This window comes from Muscardinus avellanarius, assembly GCF_963383645.1.
Source record: "Muscardinus avellanarius genome assembly, chromosome: 8".
In the NCBI taxonomy this organism is placed as follows: domain Eukaryota; kingdom Metazoa; phylum Chordata; class Mammalia; order Rodentia; family Gliridae; genus Muscardinus; species Muscardinus avellanarius.
This window is the reverse complement of record NC_137794.1, coordinates 102768221-102788660: the sequence shown is the minus strand read 5'-3', so window position 1 is coordinate 102788660 and position 20440 is coordinate 102768221. Positions and strand designations below refer to the sequence as shown.

General features: G+C 43.5%; 1 protein-coding gene across 1 annotated transcript in view; it reads right to left on the bottom strand.

Moving 5' to 3' along the window:
* The window catches only part of MTHFD1L (methylenetetrahydrofolate dehydrogenase (NADP+ dependent) 1 like), a gene marked incomplete at both ends in the record, with an annotated part of 206675 nt that overhangs the window by 124227 nt on the left and 62008 nt on the right, over positions 1-20440 (bottom strand). The window contains 4 exons of the mRNA XM_080700390.1: positions 6363-6439; positions 15615-15717; positions 17633-17707; positions 18829-18936. Coding sequence (XP_080556516.1) covers positions 6363-6439; positions 15615-15717; positions 17633-17707; positions 18829-18936 — 363 coding nt within the window. The remainder of the gene's footprint in view (positions 1-6362; positions 6440-15614; positions 15718-17632; positions 17708-18828; positions 18937-20440) is intronic.

Sequence of the window (20440 nt, the reverse complement as noted above, 5' to 3'; positions counted from 1 at the left end):
GTGGTCTGCCAAGGAGACTGCACTTGTCAGTCAAGAGGCGAGGAGCAGATGTTGAAAGAGGGTCTTGCTGGCCGCCTGCCTGTGAGACTAGAATTCCAGCTTGAAAGCTCATCACAGAAGTCAAAGGACACAGAATAAACTCAGTTACCCCATGCGTACGCCCCATTGCGTCTCCACCCCACCCCTGTGGCACTAGGGACTGAATCCAGGGGATTTTACCTCCAAGCTACACTCCCGGCTCGATTTTACTTTTTATTTGGAAACATGGTCTCTCTAAGTTTCTGAGAGCCTGTAAGTTGCAGAGGCTGACCCTAAGATCCTCCTATCTCAGCCTCCCATGTCCCGGGAGCCACCATACCTGGCTGTCTTTTCAGATCTCGAAGCTCCCAGCAATGAAAGCCAGAAACCTGCACTTTCTGTGCAAAGTTCTAGAACTCCCTACTACCCGGAGTCCAAGCCAAGAGGGGAATAGGAAGTCCAGCGGGACCCGGGAGGGACACGAGGAACGCGCGTTTCAGTCACTAGGAGAGCTTCTCTGGATGTAACTATTTCACTAAGATCCCGCTTAATCCTCCTCTTCCCAGGGGGCCGTGAGCCAGACAAGTCCACGCTCACAGAGAGAGCTGTACCCTGGCGGGATCGCCGCAGGAGGCCTTTTATCATCCATTTCTGCCGCTGACAAGAGGAAATGAAAAAATCGAGGAGCTCTGTCTTCTTCCTGGTTGGGATTGCTTTACACACTGATTTACTGACGAAATCCTACCAGAAAGTCAGGCGCGGCTATTTAATTATTATATTCTCAATGTAACTTACTGCAAACGCCGGTGAGTTTTCACTGTATGAAACCTTAGGACCCTCTAGACTGCCATTCTGTTACAGACAGTGCATGTGAAAAAGGGATTAGAATATTGAGATTTGTCTGCACAAAACAGGAGATGAGGAACATCCCTGCAGTGTTAACAGTGTAAACAAGAAGAATTTGTAATATTGATCCACAAATTCATTTATCATTGTTTCAATTTCAAAATTTGTAATACAAAAAAATTAGGCCGATTTAGGTATTAGTGAATATTCATTTTACTTACTGAATAAGGTACATAGTAGAGATCTGCTCAGATTTGTTTTACAGATAAAATATTCAAAATCATATAAAGGAACAAGTGAGATTTTTACTATTTATCAAATTTAAACAAGGGACAATATGTAATGCTGTCAAGGATATGATCCAATTTAACTTTTCTGGAAGATAATGTAGAAAAATACATTAATATGTGAAATCTGCAGGTCTGGGAATTTGTCCTCAGGGTTTTGTCAGATAATTACACACGTGAATATGCACATGTACGTATCACAGCTTATTTAGGATGGTTCGATACTGTAAAATGCCCTAAATGTCCATCAGCAGAAAATTGGTTGGGTCAATTATAATACAACGAGATGAAATACTATGTAGTCCTTAAAAATGATAATGCAGGTCTACCTTTATTAATATAAGATGTTCTTCAAGGCCAGGTGTGGCGGTGCACGCTTGTACCCCAGCACTTGGGAGGCGGAGACAGGAGGATTGCGTAGGTTCAAAGCCAGCCTCGGCTACTTAGTGAGGCTCTCAGCAACTTATTGAGATCCTGATTTGAAATAAAGTATAAAATAGGTCTGGGAAAAATGTAGCCTGGAGGTAGAAAGCCCCTGGGTTCCATCTTTAGTATCACACACACAAACACTCAAAAAAGATGTTCTTCATCATCTTGTGGTTGAAATAAAAGTAGTTAAAGCTACACATATATAATATATATTCCTGCTTTATATATATAATTATATATTTATATATATAAATATATTTATATATAATTACATATATTTTATATATAAATATATTATATATATAAATATATATTATATATACTTATATATAATATATAATATATATTTTATATATATAATATATATATATTCCTGCTTTAATTCAAAATATGCATAAAGCAATATAAGGCATAACCTTGCCAAGAGAGTTAACAGAACACCCCTACTGTTCTTATTTGTAAGTCAGATTCACAAACTGAATGTCCGAGTGGATGTGTGAAGACGGTCAACACAAAGCCCGCAGTGGACACCCCCCGGCCACTGCTCATCGTCCCTCCCTCCAGCGCCCAGGTGCACAGTGCAGAAGTCTGCAGAGCTCAAGAGCGACATAAAGGCTCCTACTGCTCCTTCCTCCCCAGCCTCTTCTCACGGCGGCAAGCCCTGGTCGTTGGTGCACAGCGTCCCAGTTTCCCGTCTAGACCCCGCGTATAGATGAGCATGTGTGCTGGCTGTTTCTTGACACTAATGAGGTTACAGTATCTGCAGGTTACTTTGCATTAAAAAAAGTTTAAAAATGTTAAAGCCTTTTCACTTCACAAGTGCACCAGTGCTCTATTTACATTTATGTCGCTCTAGCTCTACACAGCTCCATTCAGCTCCCCCGAGTATCTGGGTACAGGATGTGCCAAATATACGCAACTGTCCCCACGGATGGATGGACATTTGATTGCTTCAAATCTGCACCAATACACGTTAAGACTTCAGTTTATACCCTCATGTAGAGTTTGCTTTAGTTTGGGCAGAGTTTGCTTTAGTTTGGCCGCATATGCAAATGTTTCTTCTCCTTTTCTTCCCAAACAATTTTGGTCCTGATGCAGTTAACCATTTGGTCAATTCATATTTTAACAAACACAAACTGTCTGCCCCAAAGGCTTTGCCGGCATCTACTCTGCCTAACGATGTGTGACTATCTCCACCTTCCTGCATCCGCGCAAACATTCAGTACCATTTACGTCTTGAAAACCGCATAGACAACAAGACGTCATTGTTGTTTTAACTGGAGGTTGAATGAATATATTTCCATGGCGGCATCTTATCTCTATGTCCGTAAATGACCTTTTGCTTATTCTATTTATTATTATTGAACACTTTCTACCACTGTGTAACAAAAGTCTGTCCTAAACACAAGGGATATAGCAGAGAATAAACACAAGAGGCCAATCCTCTGCCCTCCTGGAACTCTCTAGCAGGATAAGCTGAGGACATGACTAGCAGATGTGTGTTACGCTGGGAGAGTGGGAGCCGGGGGACAGGCCACTGCACTTTTACACGAGGTGGCGGGGAAGGCCTTACGAGAGCGGTATTGGAGTCTCAATTTGTAGATGTTCATTTTGATTGGCACATGGATCTTTGTATGTATTGCAAACTGCCCCTCCTTGGTCTTTACTGATATCTTACTGTGTTTTTTTTAATGTGTCAGTTTTCATACTGAAGGTTTTGATTTTAACTCTATCAAAATTGATTCTTTTCTTATTTGTGCATTCTGTCAATGACAGTTTGGAGCTACAGCCACTGAAGATACTTAGCTCATCCCAGACAGCTTATTTTCCGACTTTGTATTTTCAGCAGTAACATATTTTATGTTCGTGCTGTTGTTTTTCTCTTCCTGCTGAAAGATTCTAGGTTCAAAAATCGTCCTTCAGAACTCTGCATGAGCTTCCCCAAGGCCACCTGGCATTCCGCGTGGCCGATAGGACTTCTTATTCCTTTGTGACTGATCAGGACCTTTTCTCTTTGGCAGCTCTTAGGAATGTTTTGTTTTGTTCCTTCATGTTCTGAAATTTCAACCTGATATATCTGGGTCTAAGCCTTTCTTCACCCTCCCACTCTGTTATTGTCTTTGAACACGAAAACTTGTTTTTCTTCAGGTCAAAAAAAGTCCTTTTTGAGTACTTACTTAAAAGAGTACTACTCAAAATACAGTTCCCATCCCATTCTTTTTATTTTGTTTGTGTGTGTGTGTGTGTGTGTGTGTGTGTGTGTGTGTATGCGCACACTTGGTACTGGGAATTGAACCCAGGAACATTCTATTTCTGGGCTCCAACCCCAGCCCAATTTTTAACTGTTTATTTTGAAACAAGGTCTCACTAAGCTGCAGAGGGTCTAAGTATCTGAGGCTGGCCGAGAACTTGTGATCCTCCTGTCTCAGTCTCCCAAGTACTGGGGTAATAAAGCAGGCGTGACTACGCCCGGCTCTGTTTATTTTTTTAATTCTTATATGCTTTTATTGGTGCATTAGAGTCTCACATCATCATGTAAGTCATGTCGACAGCGACATACATGCACACAGTACATGGTGCCACTGCTCCTCCCCAGCTCCCCCTCCCCACACAGAATACTGAGACTGACACTGGTGTTTTCACATAGGTACACATAGCCAATGGTAGTAATTCCCTCAATCCCCTCCCATCCTAAGGCATTCTCTGCTGCCAGTGCTTGCTAGACGCCTACTGGAACTCCTTCATGTATGTCCTCCAGCTCCTCAACTTTCCTTTCATGTTTTCCGTCACTTTGCTTTGGGAACTGTGTTCTAGAGAGTTCCTTGCTTTGGCTGTCTCTCTCTGGGGCACTCACACCTATTTGATTACTCAGCCCATGAGCTGGGGCTTTCTTTTGACAGCTATAGTGTTATTTATGTACAAGATTTTAACATACTTTTTTTTTTTGCAGTCCTGGGGATTGAACTCAGGGGTATTGAACTCAGGTAGCCACTGAGCTCAGTGGCCCTATTTTTACTCTTTTGTTTTTGAAACAGGGTTTCACTAAGTTTTGGAGGGCCTTGCTAGGGTGCTGAGGCTGGCTGCAAACCTGTGCTCCTCCTGCTTCAGCCTCCCGAGTACTGGGATTACAGGCATGTGCCACCACGCCTGGCTCTTAACAGACCATTTTAAACAACAGCCAATTCTCACTCGTTGGCTGTGTCAGCTCTTGGTCCTTTAGGGACCGTGATCAGCCTTGTAAAGACCCTGTCCACTGGCACACTGTTTATGTTTCCCTGGGTCCATGAGCTTCTCTTCACTGACTCTGGTACCGGTCTCCACAGTGTGCACGTCTTTAAGTCTGTGGCAATTCCTGACTCTGAGGTTCCTTCTCCTCTGTCTGTGGACGTGATATCGGATGGTCGCAGCCCATCCACAGGGACCTGGTGGGCAGAATGTGCTTGGCTGCATCCCACACGGGGGCTGTTCGCAGGGCCAGGCTGGGTCTGTGTACCAGGTCCAGTGACGAGAGGCTGCCACATCCTCACAAACAGGTCTCCATGTATTGATTTTTCTCTCAATGACATACTTTTCACAGATGCTGACCAGACAAGAGGCGTGGCGCAGGCACAAGCCTGTCACTGATGGGAGTTTGGGGCTGGGCAGCGATGCTGTCACTGGCCTTGGGACCCCACTCAGGCCCCCAGCCGAGATACAAGAGCCAGAGCTAGTTCTCCATCCACCAGCTTCCAAGATCATCCCCAAGCCTGAGCCCCGAGGGGCACACCGGCCACTCCAGGGCCTGAGGGTATCTCACGTCTCTGAATTTAGAGACCTGTCAAACACCCCTGTTATATTCTGAGCTGTCCTTCTCCTTCAATCCGATTCCTTGTACCTTTTTATTTTCATTTATTTATTTTGCAGTACCGGTGCCTTCTACTTTCTGAACTTTCCGAAACTTTCCCAAACTTGACACGATGGCTCTAGTTTTCCCATGGACATCAACTGTTTGCAATTTGTGTGCAAGGTCCAGGGAACTAGAGGAGGAAGAGGGAGACATGGGCCGAATTTGTCTTCAATCTAATCCCCTTGTTCACGGTTTAATTGGAATTATTTGAAAAGTGCAAAAATCTATTTGGTATGAGGACCGGTTATGATGCAGTACAAGCAACTACGTTTCCCCAACTAATAGAAACTTAATTGTAACGGTTATAAATCTAAAACTGTCCAAAAATATAAGTTTATTAAAAAATTAGAGGGCTGCTATGCCTGGCTAAAAAATGATGGAATGTATACTCCCTAAGTGCTACCGACCCACACCAAAGGCCCATTAAAGGGAAGGCAGACCTCATAATTTTCCTCCCACTTTCTCTGTACTTGTGTAATAAGCCATTATCCTTTGAAAAATTCCTCATGCCACTGAGCCTAATAACTGTTTATTCTTTGGTTTATGAAATTCAAGAGATGTGCCTGATATTCTCATTTTTCCGTCGTTACACAGATGTAGTATCAAGTGGATGGGTTTCTCAGAAAGATACATAAGAATTTATATTCAAAAGGCCCCCTCCCCTGAATTACTCTTGCCAGAAACGCAGCTGAAGACACCCAGGACAGGGCTGGGCAGAAGGCAGCAGGGTCCCCCTGTCTCCTGGTGTCGCTGGCCTGGAAAGGCGGCCTGCCACGGGGCGAGCCATTGGCCCCGGGGGTGTGGGTGGAGGGGGAAGAATGAGAGAGAGCAGCAGAGATGCTGGGAGCCAACACTAGGCAGACAGGAGCCACTTCCAGGAAGAAGGCGCCACCTACCTGCCGGGAATAGCCCTTCTCTGTGCTCGCCTGCCCAATTGTTATTTTGCGTAGGAACCGGTCGTTGGTATCCAGTACTGAAAGAGAAGAAATGACTTATTAATCCACAGGTGTGAACTGGCTAAGTCGGGCGATGCTGAGCAACTGGCCCGAAGCAGGAGACAAGGTCTGGCTTTCTCTGAAGAATCAAATAAGAAAAACACCACTAGTGACCCCGCCTAAGAGATAACAGACGAGTCCGGGGGGGGGGGGGGGGGTGCGGGTGGGGTGGGGGAAGATGCCCTTTTCTGTTAGGCAGCAAGAAAAGGTACTTCTGAAAGACTAAAATTTGGCACTGAAACTTAAGTTACAAGAAATCAACCTGGTTACTTGAAAGGTCAAGCAGAACAGGGCCGCGTGACTCAGTAATTCGACTCATTTGTATTATCCAAAAGAATGGAAAGCAGAGGCTTGAACTGTTCTCTGTACACCTAGGTCCACAGCAGCCCTACTCAAAATAGCCAAAAGGTAGAAGCAACCAAAGTGCCCACAAAGAGATGAATAAACAAAATGTACATGCACACAGCAGAGTACCACTCAGTTACAGAAGGAAGGGCATGTTTATATACGCTATGGCAGAGATGAGTGCTGGAAACACCCGCAGAGTGAAATAAGCCAGACATACGAGGGTAAACATCGCAGGATTCCACTTAGATGAGGTATCCAGAATGGGAAAATTCAGAGACAGGACAGAGAATAGTAGTTATAGGTCAAGGGGGAAGTGATCTAAGGGGCATGGAATTTTTTTTTTTTTTTTTTGAGAATGAGGTTTTGCAAGTAGACAGAGGTAATGGTGCAATCATTGTGCGTTTGTTTAATGCAATGGTTAAAATAGTAACTATTATGTCATTGGATATACCACAATTAAAAAAAAGAGCAAATAAAGTATTTTTGGAGAAGAAAAAGTCAACAGTGATTACAGCAGGTCCCAATTCTTGCCTGTTTGAATTGCACTGACTTAGATTTTGTTTGTGAAAGATGAGACTTGGTTCAGTAAAAAGCAAGTTTACAACACCAAGGAACAGCAATGTCATTAGTTTACGGCTTCAGTTGACAAGCTGTTCACACTGACAACCAAGATCCAGTTCACTCTTAACGAAAACGGTGACAGAAATGATGTCTCCGGGGGCCGTGGGCATCCCGGGTGAGGAAGAGACATCTTTCCTTGGCGCACAGCACAAGAGCGCCTGTCCCTCGCCTCACCCGCCTGTGCTGTCCCCAGACTGCGCTTTCTCACACACGTCCACACCCAGACACACTAATTGCATTCACATTCACACACGTATAAACCTTCTGTATGGTTTTAAGTTCTACGAAATGAAAGGACTGCTTCCCGGTGTTAACACTACCACCGCCTGGGACTGTGGCGCAGTCATGTGAAATTAAAACATCTCCTTTTATAACACGTAGTAGAGAAAGCTGTGGTACCACATTGAAGTGCTCTTTTGGCCAAATTTATTTACAGTCAATAATGAAGCCGGGCGTGGTGGCGCATGCTTGTCATCCCGGCATTTGGGAGGCTGAGACAGGAGGGTCGCGGTTCGCGGACAGCCTCAGCTACTACTTAGTGAGGCCCTTTGCAACTCAGAGAGACCCTGTTCCAAAATAAAGAATAAAAAAATAGGACTGGGGGTGTAGCTTGGCAGTAGAATACCCCTGGTTTCCATCCCCAGTCCCGTTAAAAAAAAAAAAAAGTCAATAATGGAAATTTAACTATTTTTTAAAATTCAGCAGAGAAAAAATAAAAATGCCAGCTGTCCTCGGTGGCACCCAAGGCGACCTGTGCTTTTCCATGGCTCCGGGGGTCAGGTATCTGACCATCGACCAGGATTTTAACAAATAATAGAGATGTGTGAAAGTCTGCGTGGTACAGAAGCAGATCCCGGCACCTAAGTCATAGAGCCAAGAGTAAAACAAGCATCGTGTTTACCGTTCCTGGAGCAGGGCCTGAGCGCCAATTCTGCGCCTGTCTACCACTGGCTGTGCAGGGACAGAGATAGAGACGCTGCATCAGGAGGTACGGAGAGCACAGCAGATGTGTGTGCAGGGCAAGGATGGCGTTGCATTGACTGGTTATTTGCTCCGGACAGTCCTTTTAGCATGGCAGCACTGACTGCACAGCTTATTAAATAAGCAACACCAGCCAAAGGCCTGGGGCGCGGGGGCGGCATCCAAGGTGCTGCATCAGGACAGGCACAGATTTTTTTTCTTTCTTTTCTTTTCTTTTTTTTTTTTTTTTGATGCTGGGGATTGATTCCAGGAGCATTCTGTCTCTGAGCTATATCCCTAGCCCTGTTTCTATAATTTATTTTGAAACCAGGTCTCACTAAGTTGCTGAGGCTGTCCTCAAACCTGCAATACTCCTGTGTCAGCCTCTCAAGTCCTGGGATTGTAGCCATGACCCACACGCTCATCATTTTGGCTTTGGTAGAAGACACAACATCAATTCCCCACAAAGCTGCAGGGGCAGAGTGTGGGCCGCACGCATGATGGCGCGGGCTCCTGGGAGGACTGGAGCTCAGGCAGGGGCGCTGACCTGCCCAGCGGTGCCAAGTCCTGCTCTTAGCCTCTGGGAATGGCAGTGGCTCAAAGTCTACCTTTCTTCTGCTTATGTTTCGTGTTCTGGAATTGTCTATGATTTCTGGTTCCACCTTGGCACCAGGAACACGGGGCCTATAAGCTTCTTAGTGAGGCACAGGATGGGACAGTCGCCAGAATTTGTAAACAGTCTGAAAGGAAAGGTTGACCATCTGAACTGAGGTTTTCACTCCCCCTTAGTCCCTGAGTGTCCTTTCTAGCTATCAAATCATAGAAGCATCTAGCCTCATGGCAGGATTATACTAGTTCTAAATCTACGCCAGAAAACCCTGCTGGTCAAGGATGGAACCCTAGTTCTCAGATTAATTTATGCTAATCAGAGCCAAAGGACTTATCAAATTTCTGTCCAAATTTCTCTGAACCAAGGGGCGTGTTCATAGCAATAAAATGTCCTTCACGTTAGCATTCTGGCCAGTAATATAATTCTACTCTTTTTCTGGAATAATTTTTTAAAGTTGTCACTTCTGTTAAAATTGATTTGTAACCACAGAAACGCTCAGTCCTTCCTGCCTTCTCAGAGAGAATCCAAGTGCACGCTGGCCCTAGGGGAAGAGGTAAAGTGGCTTCTTTCTTCCAAGACCATGACTGAGCTTCATTATTGATGGCTGCCTAGGCCGGAGTCCCTCCAGAAGAGCTGGTGTAGAAACTCCTCTCTCAGCGTTTCCACACGCACGGCTTAAAACCTACCGATGTTGCCAGGCGTGGTGGCGCACACTCTTAATCCCAGAATTTGGGAGGCTGAGATGGGAAGATCACGGTTCTCAGACAGCCTCAGCTAACTGCTTAGTGAGGCCCTTTGCAACCCAGTGAGACCCTGTTTCAAAATGAAGAATAAAAAAATAGAGCTGAGGGTATAGCTTGGAGAAAGAATGCTGCTGGGTTCCATCCCCAGTACCGCAAAAACAAAAGCAAAACAAACAGATAACAAAAAAACTACCAGTGTCCACCTGCACAATTTTATCTCACCAGGAAACCTCCATGAAAGTTGTAAGGAGTAACACCAACTCGGAAATGCCTTGAAATGGCTGATTCCACATTTAGTCACAACAGTATTTTAATAGTTCATCTTTCTAGATATAATTTAAAAACTGGCAGGTTTCTAAATAAATTGTTGAAAATATTCATGTCAGCTTTTTAAGATTAAGCTCTATTTGAGTACAGAGGCATGTTCAAGAAAGTTGTGGTTTACCCAGAAAGGAATACTCTAGAACTATTTAAAATAATCTCCACAGGAGCTGGAGGCACAGTTCAGTGGTGGAGTGCATTATAGGCTCTGGGTTCGATACTTAGTATCACCAAAAAATAAAAAAATAAAATAAATAAATAAATAAAAATAAGATAAAATGAGCATTCCAACAAAGAGCTAACAAAAGAGAACATGCATATCATGTAAATAAAACTAGTAGGATATAAAATCAATACACCCAAACTATAATATAGCTATACACAAAAAACAGATGAAACAAAAAAACTATGAATAGTAATCATAGTTTATATAATATATATATAATATATATATTAGTAATATATTATATTAGTAATATATTATTACTATAATATAATATTAGTAATATAATATTAGTAATATAATATTAGTAATTAATATTAGTAATATTATTAATTAGTAATATAATTAGTAGTATATTATTATATTATAATTATATTATATTATTAGTAATATAATTAATTAGTAATATAATATTAGTAATATAATATTAGTAATATATTATTAGTAATATATAATAGTAATATTAATATAGCAAGATGCTCCTCCATAGGATTTTCTTTTTCATCTAGAGTCCTCCTATGACCCAATTCTCTCTAACTCTCACATATTAGGGAAAGCATCTGATTTCTTACTTTTTGTGACTGACTAATCTCACTTAGCATAACATCCTCCAGTTCCAAAGGAGGAGAAAGGAGGGGGAAGAAGAAAATTCTCTAAAACACACAATGTACTTAAACATATCGAAGTCAACCACTAAGCCGAGCAAGGGAGGGAGGGAAGGGGAGGGAATGGGGTGGGAATTGGGTAGGGGTTAAATCAGTGATGTGTACATGTCTCTACACACAAGTTTTTTACCTCAATATGATGTATGAATATAATGCACCAATAAAAATAAAAAAAGAATTTATTAAAAAACATATATAGCAAGATGTTTCTTATTTTTTGGACACATTTCCAAAGTCTCAATGGTGTGATTATTTATTTTAATTAATTTTTTGTGGTACTGAGGATTGAACTCAGGGATACTCTTCCGCCGACCTGCACCTGTACATCTACCACTGAGCCCCAGTCCTTTTAATCTCTTATTTTGAAAGGGAGTCTCACCAAATTGCCAAGGCTGGCCTCAAACCTGTGATCCTGTCTCAGTGTCCCAAGTACTGGGATTATATGCCACTGTGCTCAGCAGATGTTACTATTTTTAAATAGAAAATAGCTCCCTACTGCCGTGAGACAAGGCCGGTGCTGGAGCCTCCGAGGCCGGGATCGGAGCCTGCAGAGAGATTAGGTCGGTGCCGGGACCAGTGGTCTGCATTGGAGCCTGCCGCAAGGCAAAGCCGTTATTGAGGCCTCCGAGGCCGGGATCGGAGCCTGCCAAGGGGTTAGGCCGGTGCTAGTGGGGCCGGGATCGGAGCCTGCCATGAGGCAAGGCTGGTGCTGGGGTCTCGGAGGCCGGGATCGGAGCCTGCCAAGGGGTTAGGCCGATGCCGGGGCCAGCGGCTAGCATCGGAGCCTGCTGTGAGTAAGGCCGGTGCTGTGGCCTCCGAGGCCGGGATCGGAGCCAGCTGAGGGGTTAGGCCGGTGTTGGGGCCAGCGAGACCAGAATCGGGGCCTCCCATGAGGCAAGGCCGCTGCTTGAGCCAGAGAGGTCTGGATCAGTCCACCAGGTAGGCTACAACTGGGGCCGTCAAGAGTGGGATTGGTATTTTCAACGCGGCATGCAGAGAAATATCGCATAAAATTAAAACCAGATGCTTCCCCTAATCAACAATAACTAGGAGGAAAGGGGCAACGGGAAGTGGTTGAGCTATAGAAAGGGCCCTATAGTGAAGCAATTAAGGTGACCAATCAGAGGGTATGGAATAGGGGAGGATGGAGCCTCTTTAAAAAGCAGGAGGTACATAAACATATGTATCAAAGTTAATCACCAAACAAGCATGGGATCGAGGGAGGGAGAGGGAATGGGATGGGGGCTGGATGAGGGCTAATTGGATGATGTGTGCTTGTATATCCTCTCAAATCTTGTATTCCAGTGTGATGTATGATTACAATGCACCAATAAAAATAAATTAAAAAAATAATAAAAATTTAAAAAATAAAGAATAAAAATAAAATATAAAATAGCTCCCTAATAACTTATAAGGAGATTTTAACTTAGTGTGGGAGACAGACCACAGGAAAACTACATATTACAACCATTACCATAAGGCTGGCTAATGGTTATTTGGTGCTTCAAGTTGACAAGGTACACGTTTCTCTGACATGTCCCTACGTGGAGGTTGATGTTACTAGAGCTTGTGCATCCTTAGTAGGGAAATCCACAATGCTCCCAAATCCAAAACTTTTTGACCATCGACATGATACTGTAAGTGGAAAATTTCATATCAGAAAACTGTTTCATGCACAAAAACTGACCATCAGCCTGTGTGTATAAGGTATATATGAGACATAAATGAATATGTAAACATTTCAAAATAAAAACAATTCTGAATCTGAAACACTTTTGTTTCCAGGCATTGCAGATAAGGGATACTCGCTGTTTTCCATTTTAAAGACAAGGAAAGAGAGTGGGTCATTTGTCCAAAGCTGTGCAGTTCTCACCCGGTGGAGCAGAGTCTGGGTCTCTGGTTTTGGTCTCTCACCTCGTAGTCTGTGGGAAAACACTCAGTTCTTACTGGCCTGGCCAAATGAACCCCAGGACAAAGCTGCAGAAGGGGCAAGGCCTGGGCTGGATCTGGGGAGTGAGTCCTCGTAGGTAGGGAGATGAGCAGGGGCAGCTCGGCAGGGGCTGCAGAGGAACCGGGGCCCTCCTGAGTGCAGAACAGACAGGAGCACATGACATGAAGCTGTGCTGCAGCGGTCCTGAAGGCCAAGCTGTGCTGTGGGGACTTTGACACAGAGACGGGGAGCCACCAGAGACTTCTGATCAAGGAAGTGACAGGTCATCTCTCTGTCAGTACAAACCTAGTGAGCTCGAGGTACAAATGCAAGTAAGAGAAAGTATTCGAAGGTAACTATGGTAAACCAGGGCATCTGATAAATATGTCCCGAGAGTGAGTAGAAACAGGAAATATGGGGGACAGGCTTGTGAAGGACAATCCAGGAAGGACCAGGAATACATGCCATCGACATGTCTGTTGTTGTGGTCTGGATATAGAATGTCCTGGAAAGAGCTGGTTAATCACGAGGGTTCTAATCTCATCAATGCATAAATCCATCGTGATGGGCTTACTGGGTGGTAACCTAAGCAGGTGGGGTGTAGCTGGAGGAGCAGGTCACTGGGGGTGTGCCTTTAGGGACTATGTTATGTCCTTGCATCCCCTCGCTTGTTTGGGCATCTATGATATAAGAGCAAAGCCTGGCTCTCTCCCCCTCTCTGCCTTTCACCACCATGTCCTGAGCTCTGCTGATGTAACCTGGCCTAACGTGGACTGGACCGCTGAAAACTCCAGAACTGTGAGCAAATAAATCTCCCTCCTCTAAATCATGTAGTCAAAGTTCTTGGTCTCACAACAGTGAGAATGCTGGTTGAAACATGTAGCCTGAGGGGTCCATCAAGAATGGGAGCCACATTCCTCAGACCATGCACAACACATGTGGCCTGCTCAAGGCCATGTGGCGGGCAGTGGTAGAGTGAAGACACACACTGGAGGCTCTGGACTCCATCTTTACTGCTTTTTCCCACTGTCCCATGCAGCAGTGACTCAGTGACTGCAGAGATCCAGGGGGCAGTGTGGGAGAAGGGGACATCACAGTGGAGAGGTAGGGAAGGAGCCATTTATGCTGCATTTGAAGAGTCAGAGGAAGATGCAGAAAATGCTGGCAGCACCAGATGTGGAGAAAAGCTCAGCACTGATGATGATACAAATTAGAGAGCTATTCAGAGCTAGTGCTAAGGAACTGAAAGAATGAAGTAGAGGATGGTGGGAAGAGAAGGCAGCAGGACAAACAAGAGGAAACGTGGCTTAATTTGTTTGTTTTTTGTTAATGAAGATTAAATACAGGGGTTTAATTTACCTCCAAGCTATACCCCTAGCCCTATTTTTTATTTTTATTTTTTTGCGGTACCGGAGATGGAACCTAGGGACAGCGTATCTCTGATCTATACCCCCAGTCCTAATTTTTTTTTTTTTTTTTGGTGGTACTGGGGTTCCTGGAAGCCCTTCTACCTCTGGGCTACATTCCCAGACCCATTTTTACGTTTTTATTTGGAAACAGGGTCTCCTACCTGCACGATCCTCCTGTCTCTGCCTCCCAAGCGCGGGGATGACAAGCGTGCGCCACCACGCCCGGCTCCAGTCCTAATTTTTAGCCTCTTTGTTTTTGAAACAGGATCTCCCTGAGTTGTGAAGGGCCTCGCTAAGTAGCTGAGGCTGTCTGAGAGCCGTGATCCCCCAGCCTCTGCCTCCCGAATGTTGGGATTACAAGGGTGCGCCACTGCCGCCCAGCTTATTTTTTATTTTGAAACAGGTCTCATTAAATTGCCAAGGGTCTTGCCATGTTGCTGAGGCTGTCCTCAAACCTGCATTCCTCCTGTCTCAGCCTCCCAAGTACTGGGATTACAAGCGTGTACCGCCATTCCTGGCTTAATTTTCTTTTTAAATGTAGAGACAAGAGGCCATATGTAATGGCCTTATGACACAAGAGAAAATAAGTAATTTGCCATGAAAAACTGGGCGAGATAGAGTTGGGTAGGACTGAGCCCAGGCAGCAGCTGTTTTTTTGTTTGGGCAGGTACTGGGGATGGAACCCAGGGGCATTCTACCTCCGAGCTACATTCCCAGCTCTATTTTCTATCATTCATTCGTTCGTTCATTCATTCATTCTTTCTTTTCTTTCTTTTTTTTGTGGCAATGGGAGTGGAACCCAGGGGCTTTCTACCTCCGGGCTATACTCCCAGACCTATTTTATACTTTATTTAGAAACAGGGTCTAAGTTGCTGAGAGCCTCACTCAGTAGCTGAGGCTGGCTTTGAACCTGTGCGATCCTCCTGTCTCAGCCTCCCAAGCGCTGGGATTACAAGTGTGCGCCACCACGATTGGCCTATTCTCTATTTTAAAACAGGGTCTCACTGAGTTGTTAAGGGCCTCACTAAGTAGTAGCTGAGGCTGTCTGGGAACCATGATCCTCCTGTCTCAGGCTCCCAAATGCCGGGATTATGAGTGTGGGCCACCACGCCCGGCTAGCAGTTGGTTTTAATAGGAGGTAAAGAGGAGGGGGATGGGAGGGGAAGTAACAGTAATGGAAATAAGTGGCGGGATTATGAAGCCCAGGCTGGGAGACAATGGGAAGACATAAAATCATGCATTGATGACATTAATCAGAGAGCTTCAACTGGAACAATCTGGAACAATATGGCCATCTGGCCCTCTGGCTGCCTCTGCACCTACCTCTCTGCCATGTAATGGTGGAGGGGTCGATGTTGAGACGGGCAAACTGACTGATTTCCTCTTCTGTCAATGTGTTTGGGTCAGTCTTCATGATTCCCAATTTCTAAGGATTGAGAGAAAAATATGATATGTTTGAGATGGAATGGGAAGCAAAGGTTAACTAAAATCATGCCTCTTGCTTTTCATTTTTTATTTTTTCATGATTACTAAAGCCTTTTAAGACACAGAAGTAAACTGAGTAAACTGTAAGTTAGGTTAAACCTTATAAATAAGTATCTTCTCCAAGGGAAAGACACAAAAATCTGTAACATATCCTTGAAAGGACAGGTTGGAAAACGGAGCCCTGATGGCAATAAACCACAGGCACTTGGTTTTGTGGCTGGCTCTCCCTGGCTGCCCCGCCAGAGGCTTTCTGGGCTTCTCCATGTGGCTACCATGTTCTGTGTTCTCAATCATGTGCTATCCGTAATTAATGCTTCAGTTCATGAGTTCTTTTCAAATACAAGTACCCATGGTTCAAATAAGGCTTATGTCTAAGTTTCAAAACAACTTATTTCTAATTCACTGAACAAAACAATTAAGAATTTTAATGCATCTATTTCTGCAAAGAAAACACCCTAAGGAAGTGATTTTAAATGAAGAAGTATTAGAAAGGAATGAGGAAAACAGGAACTGCACATGTTAGAGCATCTAAGGGTGGAATTATTCATTACTCTCAACAAACCAAACTCGGCTCAGCAGCCAATGAAGGTGTGACTTTTTTTTTTTGGTGGTACATTAGTTCCTGGAAGCCCTTCTACCTCTGGGCTACACTCCCAGACCTATTTTTACATTTTTATTTGGAAACAGGGTCTCCTAAGCCAGCGCGCGCGGCTGGCTTCGAACCTGCGCGATCCTCCTGTCTCTGCCTCCCAAGCGCGGGGATGACAAGCGTGCGCCACCATGCCCGGCTAAGGTGTGACTTTTTAAAACCATTTAAAACCAACCAATGGTTATAAGTTATACCACAAAGGTCACTTTTTGTCCCCAACAAAGGTCTGGGGAGGCTATGTGAGCACTAAACAGAAGCAGCAAGTGGTGTTAGAAAGGAGATGACATGGTAAGAATTAAGGTGACCATCTCAGATACGAACAAAACTGAGATTGATGGATTTTGAAAGGCTATCTTGTCATTTCTTAGAAATGTGACATATTTTATGAAAAAACATCTACTTATTTGCTTGTAATATTTTTGTATTTATTTATTTTTGGTATTGGGGATTAAACGGGGGGGGGGTTCTATCTCTAGGGTGCACCCAAGTGCTTTTTAGTTTTTAAAATTGTGAAACAGAGCCAGGCATGGTGGCCCACGCTTGTAATCCCAGTACTTGAGAGGCTGAGACAAGGAGGATAGCAGATCCGAGACTACGCTCAGCAAGTTAACAAGACTCTCAACAACCTAGGAAGACTCTGTTTTAAAAATATGAAATAAAATAAAAGGATAAGGGTACAGCTCCAAGGTAGCATGCCTCTGGCTTCAATCTTCAGTACCACCAAAAAAAAAAAAAAAAAATCCTGAAACAGAAGCAGGGTCTCACTGAGTTGCTACAGGCCTTACTCAGTTGCTGAGGTTGGCCCGTCTCGTCTCCCAAGTACTGGGATTCTAGGCATGCACTACCACACCCAGCTAACACTTCCCTTTAGAAGGAGAAGAATGCATACAACTTCAGCTTGTTAGTTTTACTAAGATACTTGTAGATTAGCAAAGCAGTCATCTCCTTTCACCCATGAAGAAATTGAGTCCTAAAACATTATTTGTCCACCTGGCTTCTTGGTATAGGATCCAGGTTTCAGGCTTCTAATACTGAGCTGTGTCTGCTATATTATTCAGTTTTTTTAAGAGTGCAATACCCAAAAGAATATCTGAAAACCAAAATCAAGTCAAGTTCAAAATTTCTGGTCTTGGCAATCCTTCTGAAACAGATCCTGATGTGTTTCTAGGATATTTTCTTTTTAAACAAATGTTAACTGGAAACGTACTTTGAGCCGAGCGAGTTGAATTTCTGAAAATTCTCTGACACCATTCACTAAAGGAACCAGTCGATTATACAGAGCCTAAAAAATAAAATAAAATAAAATAAATAAAATAAAACTCCACAAAGTTTCAGGGTCAATCGTGTACTTGGACAACTCACAGAAAATGACAAAGTGCATTACATTTATAACCAAACTATTTAGATTACAGGCCCTATTCAAATTTGGAGGCTAATATAAACCATGTAGACATAAATTGGGTCATTTTAAGAAAGTTCACTAACTCTGAAATAATGTACATTGCAAAGAGCTTACATAAATATAATTCTTGATCTATAGCCTTATAACTGTCAAATTAATATTTATCTGGATTCTGGTCCAAAGACTCACTAGGGAATGACTTTAACTGAAGAAAGTCAGGACCCTCACTGTCAAACGTGCCAAAAAGTACCCTGCTTAACTGTGTCCTATGTCTGCAATAAATTACCACCTGGGACTCTGTCCCTTTCAGGTATGTACTTTGCTCCTGGACTCCATGTCCATGAAACTCAGCAGTCTCCGACCTCTTCAACAGTACATCAAAGTTAACCGCCTGTACCATCCGTGTTAAAAAAAAAAATGATACTTGAGCTGGGCGTGGTGGTGCACGCTTGTAATCCCAGCATTTGGGAGGCTGAGACAAGAGGATCGCGGTTGGCGGACAGCCTCAGCTACTTAGTGAAGCCCTCTGCAACTTAGTGAGACCCTGTTTCAAAATAAAGAATAAAGAACTGGGCAGGGGGTGTAGCTCGGAGATCAAATGCCTCTGGGTTCCATCCCCAGACCGATTAAAAAAAAAAAAAGAAAAAAAGATACTTGCCCATCTCCCCTTGGGCATGGACCAGAGACTGGATCTACGGCCAGAATGAAGAGAGCTGGTCTCCTGGTTACTTTTAAAACTACAAACTCACCTCAAATAATATTTGGCTTAAAAAGGACAACACAGTATCATTCTCTAACAACTTGGCGGTGGACATGAACCCACCTGAGAGCCTGACCACAAGGCACGGATCACGTCTCAGGAAACGAGGGCATGTATGAGAGTCACAACATTTCAATGTAAACTTCACAGAGTTCACAGACTAGAAGTCTCTCCTTGAACTCGTCAGGGACCCAGGAATCCCAGGCTAGATACCCCACTCCGGCTGACAAGGAATCCCCACCTTATCCGTTTGAGTGTTTTCATGCAGGATCCTCGTGTCGATGGCGGCGGCCAGCAGGTTGTTGGCGGCGGCGATGGCGTGGATGTCCCCGGTCAAGTGCAGGTTGAACTGCAAAGAAATGAAACGCCTTTCTGTGGTCTCAAGCAACCCTGGCAATAGTCAAGGACTGTCTTGAATCAATAAAACACGCTAAGTTTGTGCCTTTATAATGAGAGAAACCCAGAAGATTCAAATTAGAAAATCAACGTCGAGTCTCCCACTTAACAAAGAGCTCCGCATCTCTGTTAAGGTGGGGAGACTCCTATTCTCTCTCTAATCACAATTCTTCCATTTCCAGGCTGAAGAAGAAACATTCTGATGGACTTATTGACTGGTTCTCTCATTTGGGCTTCTTCGTTTTCACTCTTCTCTTTCTTGTATCCTTTATTTGGAGAACAGTGCCACATCAAATATACTTTGGAATGAGAAAGCTGGGTGATATAAATGACAGCGAGTTTAACCAATAAAGGACACCTCGCTCACAACTATGACTTCTGCTATCCCTTCTGCTCTCGTACTCATAAATGACCGTTATTCGTATCATCAGCATCCTTGTCATTTGAAACCTTTTTTAAGAAAGTTGTTTTGGCGCTGGGTGTTGTGGTGTATACTTGTAATTCCAGTACTCGGGAGGCTGAGACAGGGGGATCGCAGGTTTGAGGCCGGCCTCAGCTACTTAGTGAGGTCTTCTCCAACTTCGTGAGATCTTGTTTCAAAATAAAAGACATAAAAATAGGGCTGGGGGTATACCTTGGAGGTAGAATGCCCCTGGGTTCAACCCTCAGTACTAAAAAATATAAATAAAAGTTGCTATAGATTGAGTATCCCAAATCCAAAACTTTGAAATCTGAAATGGCCCAGAATCTGGAAGTTTCTTTGTGCGGCCACGATGAAACAAGCGGAAAGTATTCTGCACAAAACTCTGTTTCATGCATAAAATGACTAGAAATATACAAAATTATGCTCAACTTACATGTATAAGGTACATATAAAACACAAGTGTATTTCATGTTTAGATGGATCCCATCACCAAGTTATCTAACCATGTATATTTGAATATTCCAAAATTCAAAATAATCTGAAATCTTGTGGGCATGGTTATGCATGCCTGTAATCCCAGTAACTTGGTAGGCTGAGATCAAAGGGTCACAAGTTCAAGGACGTCCTCAGCAACTTAGAGAGGTCCTCAGCAACTTACTGACAGTGTTTCAAAATAAAAAATAAAGTAGGGCTGAGCAGGTAGCTCAGAGGTAGAGCGCTTCTGGGTCCAACACCCAGTATTAAATAAACAAATAAATGCTATAATTATAAAGAACACATGTAAATAGTTTTTCTTCTTTTAAAAAATTAACTGCTAATAGGCAATTATTTCCAGGAGATAAGGGGTTTTGATATTACCCAGTTTTTTTTTTAAAGGGATAAAGAATCACGTGCAAAAGACTTGTAGATAAGTTACTTCAAAGTTATCTTTAGACTAAATATAGTTTTTTAATCTCTTGGAAAATTAAACATATTTTCTTTTTTTCTTTTTTTTTTTTTTTTGGTGGTGGTACTGGGGTTCCTGGAAGCCCTT